At 40.5% G+C, this 19013-nt stretch overlaps 1 protein-coding gene across 1 annotated transcript in view; it reads right to left on the reverse strand.

Moving 5' to 3' along the window:
- Positions 1 to 9719: 9719 nt before the first annotated feature.
- EAF2 (ELL associated factor 2) overlaps positions 9720 to 19013 on the reverse strand; it is a 27212-nt gene continuing 17918 nt past the window's right edge. Inside the window, exons 4-5 of the mRNA XM_027765907.1 lie at positions 18287 to 18544; positions 9720 to 10271 (exon numbers count right to left, since the gene is read on the reverse strand). Coding sequence (XP_027621708.1) covers positions 10225 to 10271; positions 18287 to 18544 — 305 coding nt within the window. The 3' untranslated portion in view covers positions 9720 to 10224. The remainder of the gene's footprint in view (positions 10272 to 18286; positions 18545 to 19013) is intronic.

A 19013-nucleotide genomic window follows, 5' to 3' on the forward strand; every position in this document is an offset into this window, starting at 1 on the left:
CAGCCAGAACCAGTTTCAACCAGTCAGAACCGGTTTGAACCGCCTGGGACCGGTTTAAACCAGCCAGAACAGGTTCAAACCAGTCAAAACCGGCTGGAAACAGCCAGAACCATTCTGAACTGGCTAGGACCGGTTTGAACCAGTTTAAACCCGCCAGCAACGGTCCAGAACCGGTTTGAACTAGTTTAAACCAGCCAGAACTGGTTCGAACCAGCCAGAACCAGTTTAAACCAGCCAGGACTGGTTTGAGCTGGCTAGGACCGGTTTGAACCAGCCAGAACTGGCTATGACCGGTTTAAACCAGCCAGAACCGGTCTGAACCAGTCAGAACTGGTTGGAACCTGCCAGAACCAATTCAAACCATCCAGAACCAGTTTAAACCAGCCAGAACCGGTTCAAACCAGCCAGAACCAGTTGGAACCTTCCAGAACCGGCTGGAACCAGTCAGAACCTGTTTGAACCATTTAGGACCAGTTTGAAACAGTTTAAACCAGCCAGAACCGTTTCAAACCAGCGAGAACTGGTTGGAACCAGCCAGAACCAGTTGGAACCAGTCACAACCGACTTGAACTGGCTAGGACCAGTTTCAACCAATTTAAACCAGCCAGAACCTATTTGAACCAGCCAGAACTGGTTTGAACCAGTCAGAACCGTTTTGAACCAGACAGAACCAGCTTGAACCAACCAGAATCGGCTATGATCGGTTTGAACCAGCCAGAACCAATTGGAACCAGCTAGGACCAGTTTGAACCAGTTTAAAGCATCCAAAACTGGTTTGAACCAGCCAGAATTGGTTGGAAACAGCCAGAACCGGTTGGAACATTCCAGAACCGGTTGGAACCAGTCAGAACTGGTTTGAACCAGCTAGGACCTGTTTGAGCCAGCTTAAACCAACCAGAACTGGTTTTAACCAGCCAGGATCAGTTTGAACCATTCAGATCCGGCTATGACTGGTTTTAACCAGCCAGAACCAGATTAAGCTGGCCAGAACTGGTTCAAACCAGTCAGAACAGCCATAACCTCTTTGAACCAGTTAGGACCGGTTTGAACCCGTTTAAACCAGCCAGAACCAGTTCAAACCAGCAAGAACCGGTTCAAACCAGTCAGAACCGGTTGGAACCAACCAGAACCGGTTTGAACCAGCCAGAACCAGCTTGAACCTGCCAGAACCGGATTGATCCAGCCAGAACCGGTTTGAACCAGCCAGAAATGGTTTGAACTGGCTAGGACTGGTTTGAACCAGTTTAAACCAGCCAGAACCGGTTTGAACCAGCTAGGACCAGTTTTAACAAGTTTAAACCAGCCAGAACTGGTTTGATCCATCCAGAACCAGTTCGAACCATCCAGAACCGACTATGACCGGTTTGAACCAGCCAGAACCTAGCAGACAGTTGTCATGTCATGTTCAACATGTTGATATCATGCTACTAACATGCCAAAGGCATGCATGCCACTGGCATGTCTCCTTTGACACATGAGCATGCTAGTGACCTGATAACATGTATGTCATTGGCACGTCATTTGTCAATGTGTACAACATGTAAGTTACATGTATGTTCTTGGGGGTGTGATTGGTGTGTTATATTTGGCATGTAGTCTACATGCTACTGACATGCTACCAACATGGAAATGACGTAAATTTCATTGGAATGTCACATAGACATGTGAGTAATATCCAAGTGACATGAGTGTACATTATCCAATTACATAATTCTAGACATGTAAGGCCTATTATACAGCTACAGTAATTACACCATAAATAAGGCAACTAATTGGTCAGAACGGAATTCAGAAATAGATCCACATATATAGTTTATGCCAAAGATGACACCACAGTGTAGCAGGGAAAAATTATGGTGTTTTCAGAAATAAACATCATTTGGATGGCCATATGGAAAATTATTTTGACCCTTCTCTCTTTTTTCTGCATTTTTTTTTCAGATTAATTTCACATTTTGCATAAAGTCCCCATCATAATGTATGCTATATATATATTTTAATATATATGTGTGTGTATACACACACACACACACACACATATATATATATATATATATAGTTTTTCAACAGAGAATTTTACATTATTTTTGTCTGTTAAATTTTTCTTCCCAGGGCCAGCAGGTGGCATGGTGGTTAAGGTGTTAGACTCCCACATGGCTGCCGACTGCTATTTGAGTCCCAGTCCCAGTGTTTTGAGAATCATGTCAGGTGCATGTGTGTGAGTGCCCAAACCTCCAAGAGGAGAATGGAGGAGAAGTGGCTGTGGTATGGCCATCTTCCCTGGGTGTGTGTGTGTTGCAGGGGAGATTTTTCCCTTACCCTCTCACTGTCTTGCTCTGTCTCTTTCTGGCCAACTGCATGCACCCTATGACAAAAACCTTAAAAAAAAGTTCCTTTCCTTTGTACCTCACACCTATACTCTATCACCCACTCTCTACCATCTACTCCCCTTCCTTATGGTCTCTGGTATTTACACATATCCTCTCTACTATCAAATTTTCAAATCTTTCCATTTCTGCCATACAGTGTATCTTATCTCATAAAATCAATTCCATATAGATTATAGATCTAAAGGTTAAAGTAAAGGAGCCAACCTGTGGTCTGGTGGTTAAGGGAACTGGATCCCACATGGCTAACTGTACAGTTGGAATTCTGGATCCGGTAGCTTGAGAAACACACCAGGTTTGTGTGTGTGTGTGTGTGTGTGTGTGTGTACGTGCGCGCGTGCATGCCTAAAATCCTGAAAGGATGGCAAAATGGAGGCGAAGGTATTGTGACATGACCATGCCCCACTAGGGGGTGCTTTCTCCTTCTCCCTCTCTCACTCTGTCTCTCTCTCTCACTAGTAAGCACATGAACCCTCCAGCAAATTGAATAAATAAATAAATGTTGAAGTAAAGTAAAAATAAAGCTTTTAGAGGAAAATGAAAGACAATATCTTGATGACTGTGGAGGAAGCAAAAATTTCTTAAAGATGTAAAATGTGATAACAATAAAAGAAAAAAAATTGGTATGTGGGACAATTTAAAATAAAAATCTTATTCATCAAAAGATACCAGTAAGAGTAAAAAGACAATTCACAGAGTGGGAGAATATATTTGTCAAAAGACCTGTGTCAGGACCAGCAGGTGGCAAAGTGGTTAAGGTGCTGGTCCCCACAAGGTCGACTACAGTTCGAGTCCTGGATCCAGCAGCTTGAAACTCATACTGGGCACATGTGTATGCATGCCCATAATCCCAAAAGGAGGGTGGAGGAGAAGTAATTGTAGCAGGGCCATCTCCCCTGGGGGGTGATTTCTTGCTTTCTTGTTGTCTCTCCAGCAAGTGCACACACCCTACAGCAAAAATCTCTATTAAAAAAAAAAAAAGATTTGTGTCCAGACTATGTAAAAACTCCAAAGACCAATAACAAAAAGGATGAATAATAATAATAATAAAAACATTTAAACATGTATTTCATAAAGAACAGATCCAAATAGCCAATAAATCTGTGGCCAGTTCAGTAACTCCATGGATAGTTTATTTAACTAGACCTCAACTGATGCATATTCAAGTTGGGCCTTTGACTATTATAAATAATACTGTAGTAACATCATTGCATGTAAGTTAAATATATCTGTAGGCTAAATTTCCAGAAGTGAGATTGCTAAACCAAAAGTATATGCTTTCTGGGACCAGGAGTTAGAGTAATGGCTATGTCACTGAACTCCCATGTAGCTGACCACGGTTCGAGTCCTGGACCTGGTGGCTTAAACTCATGCTGGGCACATGTGCGTGCGTGCCCAAGATCTCAAGAGGAGAATGGAGAAGGGATTGCAGCGTGGCCATACCCCCTGGGGTGATTTCTTACTTTCTATCTCTATGTCTCTGTCTCTCTGGTGAGTGCACGCACCCTATAGCAAAAACCTCTCCAAAAAAAAAAAAGTATATGCTTTCATAATTTTTGGAACTGGCTTCATTTTCTTTGCCTATTTTTCTACAGAGTTGTTTGTCCTCTTCTTATAAATTTGTAAGACCTATATGCACATTATGGTATTAATGCTGTCCTCTATGTTCGAGGTATTTTTCTATTGGTTTTATTCATGGACTTTTTAATGGCAGAGGGCACATGTGCAGCACGGGGGTGGGGAAGGGACTCCCCAATTGGGCCTAGTCATTCCAAAATCCTTTTTCCCATCAATACTCCATCCTGTCAAAAATCCTGGGCATGTCCATGTGCATCCAACATGTTATCAAGCCACCAGGGCCAGGACTCAAACCCTGGTCACCCACATGGGATTGAGTTTTCTCTGTGAAGCACTTAACTGCTGCATTATGGGGCTGGCCCCTGTCTATGGACTTTTCAAATTAAATATAACTTGCAGTAGAATGCACAAATCTCAAGTTTACAACTCCATTAATTTTCATACATGTATAACTCAACTGGCAGATAGATAAATTACTTTAAAAAATCATAGCACCGCAGTGTAAGAAGCCCTTCAGAGAGTAGTATCTGTTGCTTCCCCTCTCTGTCTCTTAGTCAAACCCTTCTCCCTCAATGTAATCATTTTTGTTTGTTTAAAGTGTTCTTTCTTTCATGAGGATGATAGAGATAAACACCCTCAGCAGGGTCCTATGCCACAATCTACCCTCTTCCCCATCCTTCCCAGTCAGCTCAGGCTCATAGACACACACACCTGGGGTATACAGGTTGACTGGGGAAACAAACCAATGACTTTTTCATAATGGATCCTGCATCACTTGAGCAGTACATTACTGTTACACCAATAAACCAGTTCAGTAATCACTATTTTCACTTTCATCATCATATATTTGTTTTGCCTGTTCTGAATTTAATATAAATGTAATTATACTGTTTGTATTGTGTTTGATTTCTGTGGGAAGCTGCGCACCAGCAAGTCTGCAGAGGTTTCTCAGAGAGCAAACAATTACCATGATTGGTTCCCTTCCAAAAACCTGACCTTCGAAACCTTGCTCTGATTGGCCACTAGAATCCCTCAAATTTGCATATCCAGCACCTCATGATTGGTCCAAAAGCAACCAATCATAACCCACCATTAACAACCAATCAGGGCCCACCGTTTACAATCAATCACAGTCCACCATTTACAACCAATCACGACCCACCGTTTACAACCCACCAGAGTGTATATAACCACGATGCCTGGCCCACAGTAGCCAGACGACACAGATGACCGAGAAGACGACCGAGACGACGACAACGACCAGGAAGACAACAACAACCAGGAAGACGACAACTGAAGAGCCTGAAGAGCTGAAACACTGCGCAGTCTCCAGACGATCCTGAAGATCCTGAAGAGCTGTGACACCGCGTCGTCTCCGTGCTGCTCACAGTAGACGACGCGACACTGCGTCGTCTCTGTGCTATACCGTGCTGCCCACAATAAACGGACGACACTGTCGTCTCCGTGCTGTAACACTATGCCGCTTGTCCCGGCTCTCACTCCTTCACTCAGGAAACCTGTTCGGCTGACAGATTTCTATTATCCAAAAATGTTTGTGAGACTCCTCCACGATGTCCATAAGATCCCCACCCACCCATTTTTTGGTATAATTCACTATAATTCACTCCTCTTTTTTAAGGTTTTACTCATGATGGAGAACACATGCATGGGAGAAAGAGGGAGAGAAAATAGTCCTCAAGAGGGTCTCATCATGCCATTATCCCCTTCCCTGGCCCTCCAGCTCATCAATATCATGGTCATGTGCACAAGCCATGTTTTCAAGCTTGCACAGGTATCTGAACCTACAGTCGGTCATGTGGCTTCCAGCACTGCAGTTCATTAAGCCATTGACTGCACCATCAGGCTGGGCCCCATTCTTCTTTTGATGGACACTGGGTTGTTTCCAGTTTTAGGGTTCATTATTGCCAACTTAGTTTAAACTGGAAACTATGTTTCCCAGAATCACCTTCTCTGTGGTTTTAGGCCAAAGAACTTGCATGAGATGATTTGGGAAGCCGAAGCAAAGCAGTGGGTAATACTGAGTAGTCAGTCAAAGACTGGACAGACATTATGTTCAGATAGCTTGAGTCAATAGGGCTTTGTCCGATGATGGGTCAGTATGTAGAGGGGAATGCACTGAAAACAGGCTGTTTCCAGTCTTCCCAATTTTTACTTTTCATCGAGTCCTTTTGAGCATCCTGTGCACCTACATGAAATTTCACGGTTGGTCAGGAGTATGTAAAGGCTTTGAGACATTTGTCTCTGGTGCACATGTACTCAGCCTGTCTAAATATGGCAGCTTCAACTAGGACCGAAATCTGAAGCTAGTATGAGTAAGTTCTTGGCATTCCCCCTCTGACCAGCACACTCTCACCTAAGCATGAGAGTTTTAAATTGAGTTATCTTCCTCCAGGTGACAGAGAAGTTGCAAGCCTCCAAAATACCAGATAGTTATCAACCTTTTCACAATACATTTTTAATAATAATGTTTTCCTTCTTTCCTCTCTCCTTTCTTTCCTTCCTTCTTTAGAAAGAGAGAAAGAGGATGCATTTTTTACAAGATTTCACTATCAGGCTACTCCTGCTCCAGCCTCCTAGCTATTGATAGACAGGACTACAGGCATGCACCACCGCATCTAGCCTGTTTAGGTTGGGCCAGAAACCAAACCTGACCCTCTCACGTGGCCTCAGCCTCCTGGTAGTAGTGTCTTCACAGCATGTGTCACCATGGCCGAGCTCATTATTTAATTTTGATTTACCTCTTATTAAGTTGGAAATTAAATTATAGGAATGGTATATGAATAATTTCTGAATTCTGACATGTCTAAGAACGTCTTTTTACCAAACTATGGATGACATCTGATGAATACATAACCCATAGGTCACATTCATATGTCTGTGCAAATGTAGCTTTATTGGCGTTAGAGTTTTAGTGTTGTGTACGAGTTCAAAGGCCTTTGCAGTCAACTTATTTTCTTGCATGTGTATAGTATCATCAATTTAATTGAGCCATTTAAAGTAGGTCAAACTGAAAGGATATGAATCATGTCTGGATCATCAAATGGTTCTAGCAGAGAATATCATATTTGAGAACTCGTCTAATCTGCAAGCTCCCTACACTTTAGTGTCTCAAAACACAGCAAATAAGGATATAAGTATCACAAGAGAAATTATTCCATTCCTCTCTAAGCTACATATCTATACTCTTGTGGGATATAGAGAATGATATACTAGGTATACTGTTCATAAAAATGGTCTTTATGAATGTTTCATATATAGGGGAAATAATGAAGGATAAAGATGAACTGTTTGGATGACAAGTCAAGTTTGAAAATACAATGCATGTTATGGAGCCAGCATTGGCAGCTCATATCACCATATACTCATTTCTAGTAGAGTTAACACTTACAGAAGAAATCTCAGGATAACAACTTTCATTGAAAACCAATCCAATCTGTATTATGATATTAAAATGATAAACATGTTTTGCTAGCTACTTTGAATCTGTGAGCTTGCTGTATGTAGTTAAGTAATAAATGACACAGTTACCAGCTAAGTACTGATGAATAAAAGTGAAAAATGAAGACACTAATGAAGATAGGCTACAGAAAGGAAAAAGTGAGAATGAAAGTAGGAGACATTAAAACCAAAACTTAAGGATCTTTCTTTCTTTCTTTTCTCTTTTTGCTACAGGGCACTTATGCTCTCCAGAAAGACAGAGACAGACAGAGAGACAGAAAGCAAGAAATCACCTCCCAGCGGGGATGGCCACACCACAATTCCTTCTCCTCCATTTTTCTCTCGGGATCTTGGGCGTGCACATGCTCAGCGTGAGTTTAAGCCACCGGGTCCAGGACTCAAACCTCAGTCGACTACATATTACTCACTCTTAAATAGAAATGGGCTGTCAAGTCATAAAAGACATGGAGGAAACTTAAATAACTATTCTTTTTTTTTGGAGAGGTTTTTCGCTATAGGGCGCGTGCGCTCGCCAGACAGACAGAGACATAGAGACAGAAAGCGAGAAATCACCCCCCAGGGGGTATGGTCACGCTGCAATCCCTTCTCCTCCATTCTCCTCTCGGGATCTTGGGCACGCATGCACACATGCCCGGCGTGAGTTTTAAGCCATCAGGTCCGGGACGCAAACCGCGGTCGACTATGTGGGAGTCCAGCGACATAGCCATTACACTAACTGCTGGTTCCCTTAAATACCTATTCTTAAATGGAAGAAGCAAATCTGAAAAGGCTACATATGATTGCAACTACATGACATTCTGGAAAAGGCAAACTGGAGACAGTAAAAAGATTAGCTGCCAGGGGTTAGAGGAGAGAGAAGAATAAACAGGCAGAGCAGAGAGGGTGTTTAGGGCAATAAAACTATTCTGTATGTTAGTACGATGACAGATGCATGTCATTTGTCAAAATCCACAGAATGTACAAAATCAAGAGTGAATCCTAATGTGAACTATGAACAACATGTCAAGTAGGTCATTGATTATTAATAAATATACCACTCCGGTGTGGGAGGCTGCTAGTGGGAGAAGAGGACACAGGAACCCTCTGTTCTTTCTGCTCCATTTTGCTGAGAACCTAAATCTGTTCTGAAAGATCAAGTTTATTTAAAAAAATTAAAAGAAAAGAAAAAGAAAACTTGTTGGTCAGTGTCAACTATAATCTAGTGTTTATCATTTCCCCCAAATTCAAAGATATTATAAACATAAGCACTAACTATCTCCTTAACAGCTAAATGATTGCTTTTCTCTCAAAAGTGAAATACTGGCGGGAACCAGCAGTTAGCGTAATGGCTATGTTGCTGGACTCCCACATAGTCGACCACGGTTCATGTCCCGGACCCGGTGGCTTAAAACTCATGCCGGGTGCGTGTGTGTGTGTGCCCAAGATCCTGAGAGGAGAATGGAGGAGAAGGGATTGCGGCGTGACCATCCCCCCTGGGGGGTGATTTCTCGCTTTCTGTCTCTATGTCTCTCTCTGTCTGTCTGGCGAGTGCACGTGCCCTACAGTAAAAATCTCTCTCAAAAAAAAAAAGTGAAATACTAGCTTGTTGGAAAAGTCATGATTCATTTAGCACAGAAAAACATAGAAAAATACATTATGACTTTTCTAACAACCCAATAAATTGATGAAAAATATTGTAAGAACGGGACCAGCAGTTAGCATAATGGCTATGTTGCTGGACTCCCACATAGTCGACCGTGGTTCGCATTCCGGACCTGGTGGCTTAAAACTCACGCCAGGTGCGTGTGCGTGCGTGCCCAAGATCCCGAGAGGAGAACGGAGGAGAAGGGATTGCAGCATGGCCATCCCCCCTAGGGGGTGATTTCTTGCTTTCTGGCTCTCTGTCTCTCTCTGTCTGGCGAGCGCACACGCCCTATAGCAAAAACCTCTCCAAAAAAAAAAAAAATATATATATATATTGTAAAAGGGTCAGCCTGTGGTATGGTACTTAAGGCAGCTAGATCCCTTATGGCTGACAGTATGATTCGAGTCCTGGATCTGAAGGCTTGAGAAACATGTCAGGCACATGCGCATTCCCAAAATCCTAAAAGAAGGGAGAAATGGAAAAGAAGGAATTATGGCATGAACATTCCCCAGTGCTTTCTCACTTTTCCTCTGTCTCCAGCTAGCACATGTGCTCTCTGGAAATATTAAAAAAAAAACAAAAAACAAAACTGTAAGACATAACAGAGGATTTATTTCATTAAAATAATTACTTTTCTTCACCTTTACCCTAAACAATAGCTTAATTTTGTCAAGAATTAAAGTATTTTCTATCATAATTTAAGGAATACCAGAAGTCTCAAAGATATAATTAAAACCATGGAAATTTATTATAAATCTATAGTTTTGATATTTCACAATTAGAGATAGCAGTACAGTAAAAAAGAGCCCTGAACTTAGACCCCAGAATGCCTGATCTGCTACCTGTTCATTAACAGTAGTTGGACAAGTTACCTAACCTCTCAGTCTGTTTTCCCACTTATCAAACTTTATAAAGATGTTGTTACTATTAAACACAGATAGCACATAAAGATTCTGGTATTTGATTACAAAATTAAAAATATTCTTCCAATATTTGTCATATTAAAAATATAACATCAACTGGAAATTCTGAATCAAATTTAATTTCTATTATCATAAAAAGTTAAGATACAATTTCTTCACACTTAGGAATTTTTTATTTTTACACAAAATAAATTATCCCATGCCTTGGAAATTTCATTTTATAAATATTTCTTCAGTCATCACTGTCACTTCCTGAGTCACTCAGTTGCAAATCATTTCCTAAAATAAAAAAAGAAAGAAAGCTGTAGTAATTAAATATTTAATATATTAATATTTAAGAAATATCTGTATTACATAAATATTATGTAAAATATAACATGACAGGTTTTGTTAGCATTTTGTCATTTTTTTTTCAAGTTTATTTCTTCCATGAGACAGACAGAAAGCAAGGTGGGGGGGGAGAGAGAGAGAGAAAGAGAGAGAGAAACAGAGAGACAGGGACACCCCCAACAGGGTCTTCATGCTGTGAAGACCCTCAGCCCATGAGCCCCAATCATAAGCCTGTGCACTCATGCCTGGTTGGTATGGGAGGCCTCAGGATGCAAACCAGAGACATTCCCATGTAAGCCCTATGTCACAGAGCCCCGCATTACCCGTGCCAGCAGCTGGCCCACATTTTGTAATAATCAGATTGCTTATCTTGTAATTCAGTCACATAACTAGTAACTGAAATAATAGAGCTTGGGAAAAAATACACACCAGCAAACTTCAGCCTGGTTTCAGAATCACCTGGCATCTATTTTAGTCTTCTTCCACATAAAAATCCGCCTTTCTTTTTACACCACTGAGAGAGAAAGTGTGGTGTAGAAGGTCAGATGCTATCATACAGGAGAGTGAAAAAAATTTTATACAAGCATACTTTGTTTTACTGCACTTCTCTTTATGGCACTTTGCAGAGTTTTTGCTTTTGTTTTGAATAAATTGAAAGTTTGCGGCAACTCTCCACTGAGCAACTCTATTGACTCCATTTTTCCGACAGCATATGTTCACTTAATGTCTCTATCAATTTTGGTCATTCTCCCAAATTTCAAACTTTTTCACTGTTATTATAATCTGTTATAATGATGTGTGATTAGTGATCTTTATCCCAAGGCTGAGGTGGGGATAAATTTCTATAAATGTTTCACGTATATCTTTAAAAATGCTTGTTTTGGAGTCAGCCTCTGGTGTGGGGTTAAGACAAACTGGATGCCACATAGCTGACTGAGTGGTTTGAGTCCTAGACCCAGCAGCTTCAAGCACATGCAAGGTGCATGTATGTTCCTGCCCAAAATCCCAAAAAGAGGGAGAGATGGAAAAGGCACTACAGCAGCAATCCCACAGGCAATGCTTTCTCACTTTCTCTCTCTCTTTCTCTCTGATGAGTGCACATGTCCTCTGGCAAAATTAAAAAAAAAAAAGAACGCTTGCTTTCTATGTATTAATATTTACTAACAGAATGGGCATGCTAATTATGTAGTCAAGGATTCTACACCGTCACTAAAGTTTTCTTGAGACATTTTTTGCTAGACAGCATATGCACTTGCTGGAGAAACAGAGAGAGAGACAAAGTGAGAAATCACCCCCTAACGGGGATGGCACACCACAATCCCTTCTCCTTTTGGGATTTTGGGCATGCGTGCCCATGTACTTGGAGCCCTCACTCATTCTTTGTACTTGATTACAGACGCATTAAATCTGTGGCTATGATAGGGACAATTCAATTTCTCCTACTTTTATTGTTTTATACAAACACACACACACACACACACAGAAGACCAAAAAGTTCATGAAAATTGAATTAAAAGTATGAGTTTATCTTAAGTTCGTGAAAATTGAATTAAAAGTATGAGTTTATCTTGATACAAAATAATTTGAAATCCAAACATAATAATGCATTTCCCATAAACTTTCAAAGGCCCTCTTATATATTTACACACACACACACACACACACACACACACACACACACACATGATTTGTATTGAAATTGGTAGCTTAGCTCCCTGTGAACTGAACCCTCTCTCAATATTTATCTCTATTGAACCCTATTTACCTCTAGAAGTGCATTTTGCCTTAAAGTCTATTATTTCTAATATTGGTAGCCTAGCTTTTTGTTTAATATTTACCCATCTTCTCTTTTTTCAATCCCTTTATTTTCCAACTTTCTTTTTCCCATGGGATACAGCAGTTATTCCATGTTTTATTTTAGGCATGTGTATTATAATCAGCATAGAGGTTTAAACAAAGCCAATATGATAATCTGTTTTTAAGTAGGCAGATTTGATCCTTTTGCATTTATCATCACTGATATATTGGGACATTTTCCTACTTTACATTTACTGTTTTCTGTTTATCAGTGTCTATTTTTATTTTATTTTTTTGCTAGAGGGCATATATGCTTGCCAGAGGGGGAGAGAGAAAATGAGAAAGCATGCCCCCAGAGTGGATGACCATGCTGCAGTCTCTTCTTTATTCACTTGGGATTTGGGGCATGTACAACATGAATCTGGTATGTTTTTCAAGCCACTGGGTCTAGGACTTGCACCACACAGTGACCTATGTAGGATCCAGCCACCTTTTTATTTTTATTTATGTAAGTAGGTATGTATGTATGTTTGCTGCAGGGTGTATAGACTCACTGGAGAGAGACATAGCGTTTATGCACTTGTGAAGAGAGACAGAGAGGGAAAGTGAGAAATCACCCTCTGGAAGGGAAGGCCATGCCACTGTCCTTTCTTCTGTGGGGATTTTTGGGCACACATGCACTCAAAATGATTTATAAGCCTCCAGGTTTGAGACTCAAATTGCAACGTCAGCCATGTGGGATCCAGCTCCTTAATCTCTACCTGCTGGCCCCATTGCTGCTTAGAATTCAAGCTTTAATCTTTTTTAAAAATTTCTTTAAAACAGCCTGTTATCTTTCTTTCTTGGTTGGAGAGGTTTTCACTATAGGGCGCGTGCAGTTGACAGAAAGACAGACAGAGAGATAGAAAGCGAGAAATTACCCCCCAGGGGGGATGGCCACGCCTCAATCCCTTCTCCTCCATTCTCCTCTTGGGATCTTGGGCACGCACGCACACGCACCCAGAGTGAGTTTAAGCCGCCAGATCCGGGACTTGAACCGTGGTCGACTACATGAGAGTCCAGCGACATAGCCATTACACTAACTGCTGGTTCCACAGCCTGTTATCTTTATAGTCAAAGGTGAATCAAATTTTCTGACATTTTAATATGTTTTGCTCACTATTATTTCTTATATCCCGTACATTCCTTGTTTTCACTTCTTCCCGCTGAAGTACATCCTTTAATAGTACACTTGTCATATTCTATAGAGAGTAAATCCTTTGTTTTTGTGTGCCTAAAAATTACTTTACCTTTGAGTGACACTGTGGTTGGTATAAAATTCTAGTTGGAATAGAATTGGGACCAGCAGATGGCATAATGATTATGTTGCTGAACTCCCATGTAATTAGCTGTGGTTTGAGTCCCAGACCTGGGAACATAAAACTCATGCTGGGCGTGTATGCATGCATGCCCAAAATCCCGAGAGGAGAATGAAGAAGGAATTTTGGTGTGGCCATCCCCCCTGGGAGGTGATTTCTCACTTTCTGTCTCTCTGGTGAGCACATACGCCCTATAGCAAAAAATTTTTTTAAAAAACAAAATTCTAGCTATAATTATTTTTTGACACTGTAAAAATATTTTGCCCACTGTCTTTAGCCTATCCATTTAGCTAAGGAGCGTCTGCTATCAGTCTCTTTTTTCTTTGTAAATATTCTGCCTACTTTAGTTTTTAAGGTTGTCATTTCATCTTTGATGTCATGAAGTTTCACTATTATATGTTGAGGTCTAGATTTACTTTTACTAATCCTGCTAATATTATTAGCTGGAGTAGATTCACAGTGGTCTTTAATTCTGGAAAACTGTCAGAATTGTTCTCTTATATCACCTGCCATTTCCTGGAATACTTACTACTCACTGTACAATGTTTAATCTTCTCTATCTCTTTTTATCTCTACGTTCCTCACTCATTTTCTTTTCCTATTTGTCTTACGTTACACTGTAGGATAGCTCCTCAGCATTATCTTCCATTTCACTCATCTGTTAAATGTGTGCAGTCCACAGTTTTGCCCATTTTAAAAAAAGAATTAATTGAATTTTATTTATTCATTCATTTATTTTAATTTGACCAGAAAGAGACACAGAAAGAGAGAAAGTGAGAAAGCAAGCCACCAGGTCCAGGACTTGAACTGTGGTCAGTCATGTGGGAGTGTCCAGTGCTTTAACCCCCACGTCACCCGCTGGTCTCCTATAGTTTTTCCATTTAATGATTTTGAAAAAATTTCAATGAACAGGGTTTTTAGTAGGTTCTTTTAATTAACTTTTTAGATTTTATTTCATTTCTGCTTAGCTTTATTTTGAAATTTGTCTTCGGTTACCTCTTTAAATACCTTTAGCATACTTTTTCAAATGTCTTTGTCTTAAACTGTACTATAAAAACATTTTTATTTGGAGAGGCCTGCTGGTGGCACAGTGGTAAAATGTGACACTCTGTGAGGCAGATACCATGGGAAATTTCCTGGTTCACATCTGGAGAGCTCCCTGAGTACACTGGGCATGCGCGTATCCATGGTCCAGGTTGGCTGAGGCTGCAAGTGACTGTGGCACCAAGACCCTTCTGAGGGTGCCGTATCTCTGACTCTCTTACTCATGCAATAAGTTCTTTTTAAAAAAGATTCTCAATGGGAAAGAATCCCTTATCTAAGAGTTAATTCTGTCAGATGACATTCTTAACAATAGACTTTTTTCTTATGTTTTGGAATCATTTTTGCTCATTTTGAGTGGATAGATTGTTTTCTCTCCCTCACAGGACTTTAATATGGTTTTGTGGTTCCCTCCACCTATTCCTCTGAGCCCCATAGTCAGAAATAGGTTTCATAATAATATTTGGCAATTACTATTCCCTGGATATATTGATGATAAGGCAGATCCCTTCAAAGACTCAACAGATAGCAAGGCTCAGCAGACCTCTTTGTTTACAGCTTCTAAAATTCATCAGCCTCAGTCCGTATGTAAGGATCATTTTTTCTAGTCTTCTTTCACTAACTGTGGAGTATTCCCACATCTACTCGCTCTCTCCATCCCCCATTCTCTCCCCAATATGTTCTCTGGATTCCAATACAAAGCATGACCCAGGTTTCCTGAATCAAATCAAACACTTTTAAGTTACTTTCCCTGAAGGAACCAAGCTCTTTACCACTACCAGATCCTTTTGAACTCATAGCTAATGCCTTCACAGTCCTAAAATAAGCCCAGTTTTGTATTTGTGCTCCAGTCCTTGTTTATGGAGATATTTATCTTATATTTGATGCTGGTTATACCTAGTTAATTTTTTTTTTAATTTGCGATAAAGTGCATGCACATGCATGTGTGAGAGACAGAGAGAGAAACACCCACCACAAGGGTTGGTCATGCACAATCCCCTTCATCAAGTCTCCCAGGCTGCCAGGGTCCTGCGCCTCTACACGCATACCTGGCATGCTTTCAGTTCAACCTGGCCAGGGACTCAAAGTATGGTCACAACGTGGTTTCCAGTGCCACAGCTTGGTACACTACACAGCGTTACAGAGGCTGGGCCTATATCTAGTTTTTATATTTTATACTTTATCCACTGTTACTCAGTTTGGCACAGAGGGATTTTGTTTTGTTTTGTTTTGTTTTGTTTGAGAATAGGGCACATGTGCTTGCGAGAAAGAGAGAGAGACAGAAAGCGAGAAATCACCTTCCCAGGCGGGATGGCCACACCACAATCCCTTCTCCTCCATTCTCCACTTAGGATCCTGAGCACACACACACACACGCCCAGTGTGAGTTTAAGCCACCAGGTCCAGGACTCAAACCGCAGTCAACTACATGGGAATCCAGCGACATAGCCATTACGCTAACTGCTGGTCCCCTAATGCCATTATTAATAAGTATTTAGTGAACATCACTATATATCAGGTACTGTGCAAGGTGCTAGCATTCTGATAAGGAAAAGCAAACAAGATCCCTGTCCTTATAGAGCTTATACTCTGTGGAAGAGAGCAAATCACACAAATAAAAGCAAATTTACCACTGTCACAATTGATGTAAAGAAGACAAATTGGATAGTCTGAGCATTATAAAAAGGAGGATATGACTTGGTCAGTTTTCCTGAGAAAGTAAACTCTGAACTGTAATATAAAGGAGAAAAATTTAACTATGTGAAAAAAAGTGTTTCCAATTGAATGGACAGCATGTATCAGGGCCCTAAAGTGAGTAAAAGTATATGAGTAGTTTGGCAGAAGAGCTACTGGAAAGTTTGAAGCAAGAGGAGCAAGAAATAGTATCTGAATTGTGAAAAGAATCTGAATTGTCAAATGGCTGAAATTTACATACTGGATCTAAAATGGGTTTGAACAAGTGAAAGGTGAATCAGTTAGGAAGTCATTGTGGTAGTTAAAAGAAGAGGTAATGGTAAGTTAAACAAGAGTGATCATGGACATGCAGAGAACTAGACGAACTTGGAAAAAAAATTTTTTTTGAGAGGTTTTCGCTATAGGGTGCATGCGCTCGCCAGACAGGCAGAGAGACACAGAGAGACAGAAAGCGAGAAATCACCCCCCCAGGGGGGATGGCCATGCTGCAATCCCTTCTCCTCCATTCTCCTCTCGGGATCTTGGGCATGCACGCACACGTGCCCGGCGTGAGTTCTAAGCCACCGGGTCCGGGACGCGAACCGTGGTTAACTATGTGGTAGTCTAGCGACATAGCCATTACGCTAACTGCTGGTTCCCGTGAATTTAGAAATATTTTAAGGGAAAAATCAACAGGACTTAGTGAAGGACTGGCTACACCGTAAAGTGGGAGAGAAACTCAATCCTTAAATGCAATCAGGTTTCCACAATTAGAAGAACGCTGCCTTTCACTAAGAAAAAAACATGGTGAGTCAAAGACCATGAGCTGGTTTTGGACAGAGTGAATATGAAGTACCTTTAACCAGGAGATGATGCTGGGCATTACATTTCTAGAGCTTAGAAGAATGGGTCAGAGATGTAAATTTGCAAGTTACCTATGCTTAATATTGATTGCAATGGAAAAACGGAGTAGATTACCTATGAAAATACTACAGAATAAAGGGCTCAATGGCATAACACTTCAAAGAGTGATGGTAGATACCAGAAAGTGCATGGGGGGAGTGGTGGGGAAGAGGGAGTGCAGGGAAGAAAATGATTAACAGAAGAATGTAAGCAAATGAAGTAGGTTATAGAAAATTATATTACTGCAGAATAAAAAAAAAAGTCACTGACAACTCACTATATACTTCTAAAAACAGAACAAAACTAATAGAACTATTGGGTAATTGGTAAAGTCATGATTCATTTTTGCACAGAAAAATATGTCATGACTTTTCCAATGACCTGATTTTATCAAATATGTACAACATAATGTAATGTTCAATGTCATATAAGATATGTCTATACTCTTGCTTGTTTATTACACATAGTATACATGCTTTGAAAAACATAATGTACCCCACACAGATGTACGTACAACAATCATGTGTAAACCAGAAATCACAATTTCAATCAATCAATTGATCAATCTATAAAAATTAAAAAAAAAAAAAGAAATGTGGAACCAGCAGATAGTGTAATGATTACATTGCAGGATTCCTAGGTAGTTGACCACGGTTTGAGTCCCAGACCTGGCTGCTTAAAACTCACGCCATGTTCGTGTGCATGTGTGCCCAAAAGAATGGGGCAGAAGAGATTACAGTGTGCCTATCCTCCCTGGGGGGTGATTTCTCGCTTTCTGTCTCTGTTTCTCTGGAGAGCACACGTACCCTATAGCAAAAATCTCTCTAAAAATAAAAGAAATGTAAATGTTAAGTTTCTATCCATATTCACTGAATCAGAAACCCTAGAAGATGGCCATCAACAATAAATAAAAGGAAAAGAAAAGAAAGAAGGACCCAGGTGTAAGCCTCGAGGAACTCCAACTCTAATGACTGAGGAGCAAAAGAGAGAGGAGAGTTTCTACAGACAGGAGAAAAACTAAAAAGCTCTTATGTCACAGAGTCAAAAGAATATGAATAATTCAACAAGGGTAATGGTTAATAGTGTCAAATACGTAAAAAAGTAGTCTTTTTCTTTACTCAGATTTTAGATCATATCAGTATGGCTTCACTGGCAATTCTTTTCAAGTTACTCATGTTTATGTATACTTACGTAGAGTATTCATAAGAAGGCCACTGTTGTCATGAAATCTATTAGGACTGGGATCTATCTCAGGACTCCTGCACTGTGGCATGGCAGAGATGGTAGGATGTCCAGAGGTATAATTCCCTGAATCAGGAGAGGATCTGCACTCTTCATCTTCTGAGTCACTAGAACTATCCTCGCTACTTGAAGATGATGAACTTTTGGAATCTGAGGAACTCTCACAACTACTCATCTGATCCATTAAACTGGCTTCTGCCTTCAGTTCTGAAAATAAAGCAGAAATAAACAAAATAAGTAATATTAATAAAATAAAATTAGGATGCATTTGTTTCTAAGAAAAGGTCGACAGAAATATATGAAACCAAACATACGTTTATAGCACTTAAAGCATGTTATTTCAAAAACTCCTCTACCATCCAGTCATACTTCAATAATAAGATTATGAAAATTAAAAGACACAGGCAATGTCTAAACCTAAACTCCCCAGTGAGCTATGTCACTGTACTTAAATAAACATGTAACTCAAATAGTATATAAAAATACGAAAAACTAAAATTGTATGGGACCAGCAGTTAGCGTAATGGCTATGTCTCTGAACTCCCATGTAGTCAACCACGGTTCGAGTCCTGGACCCGGTGGCTTAAACTCACGCCAGGTGTGTGTGCATGCGTGCCCAAGATCCCGAGAGGAGAATGGAGGAGAAGGAATTGTGGAGTGGCCATCCCCCCTGGGG

Source organism: Tupaia chinensis, unplaced genomic scaffold, assembly GCF_000334495.1.
Source record: "Tupaia chinensis unplaced genomic scaffold, TupChi_1.0 Scaffold139927_1, whole genome shotgun sequence".
Taxonomy (NCBI): domain Eukaryota; kingdom Metazoa; phylum Chordata; class Mammalia; order Scandentia; family Tupaiidae; genus Tupaia; species Tupaia belangeri.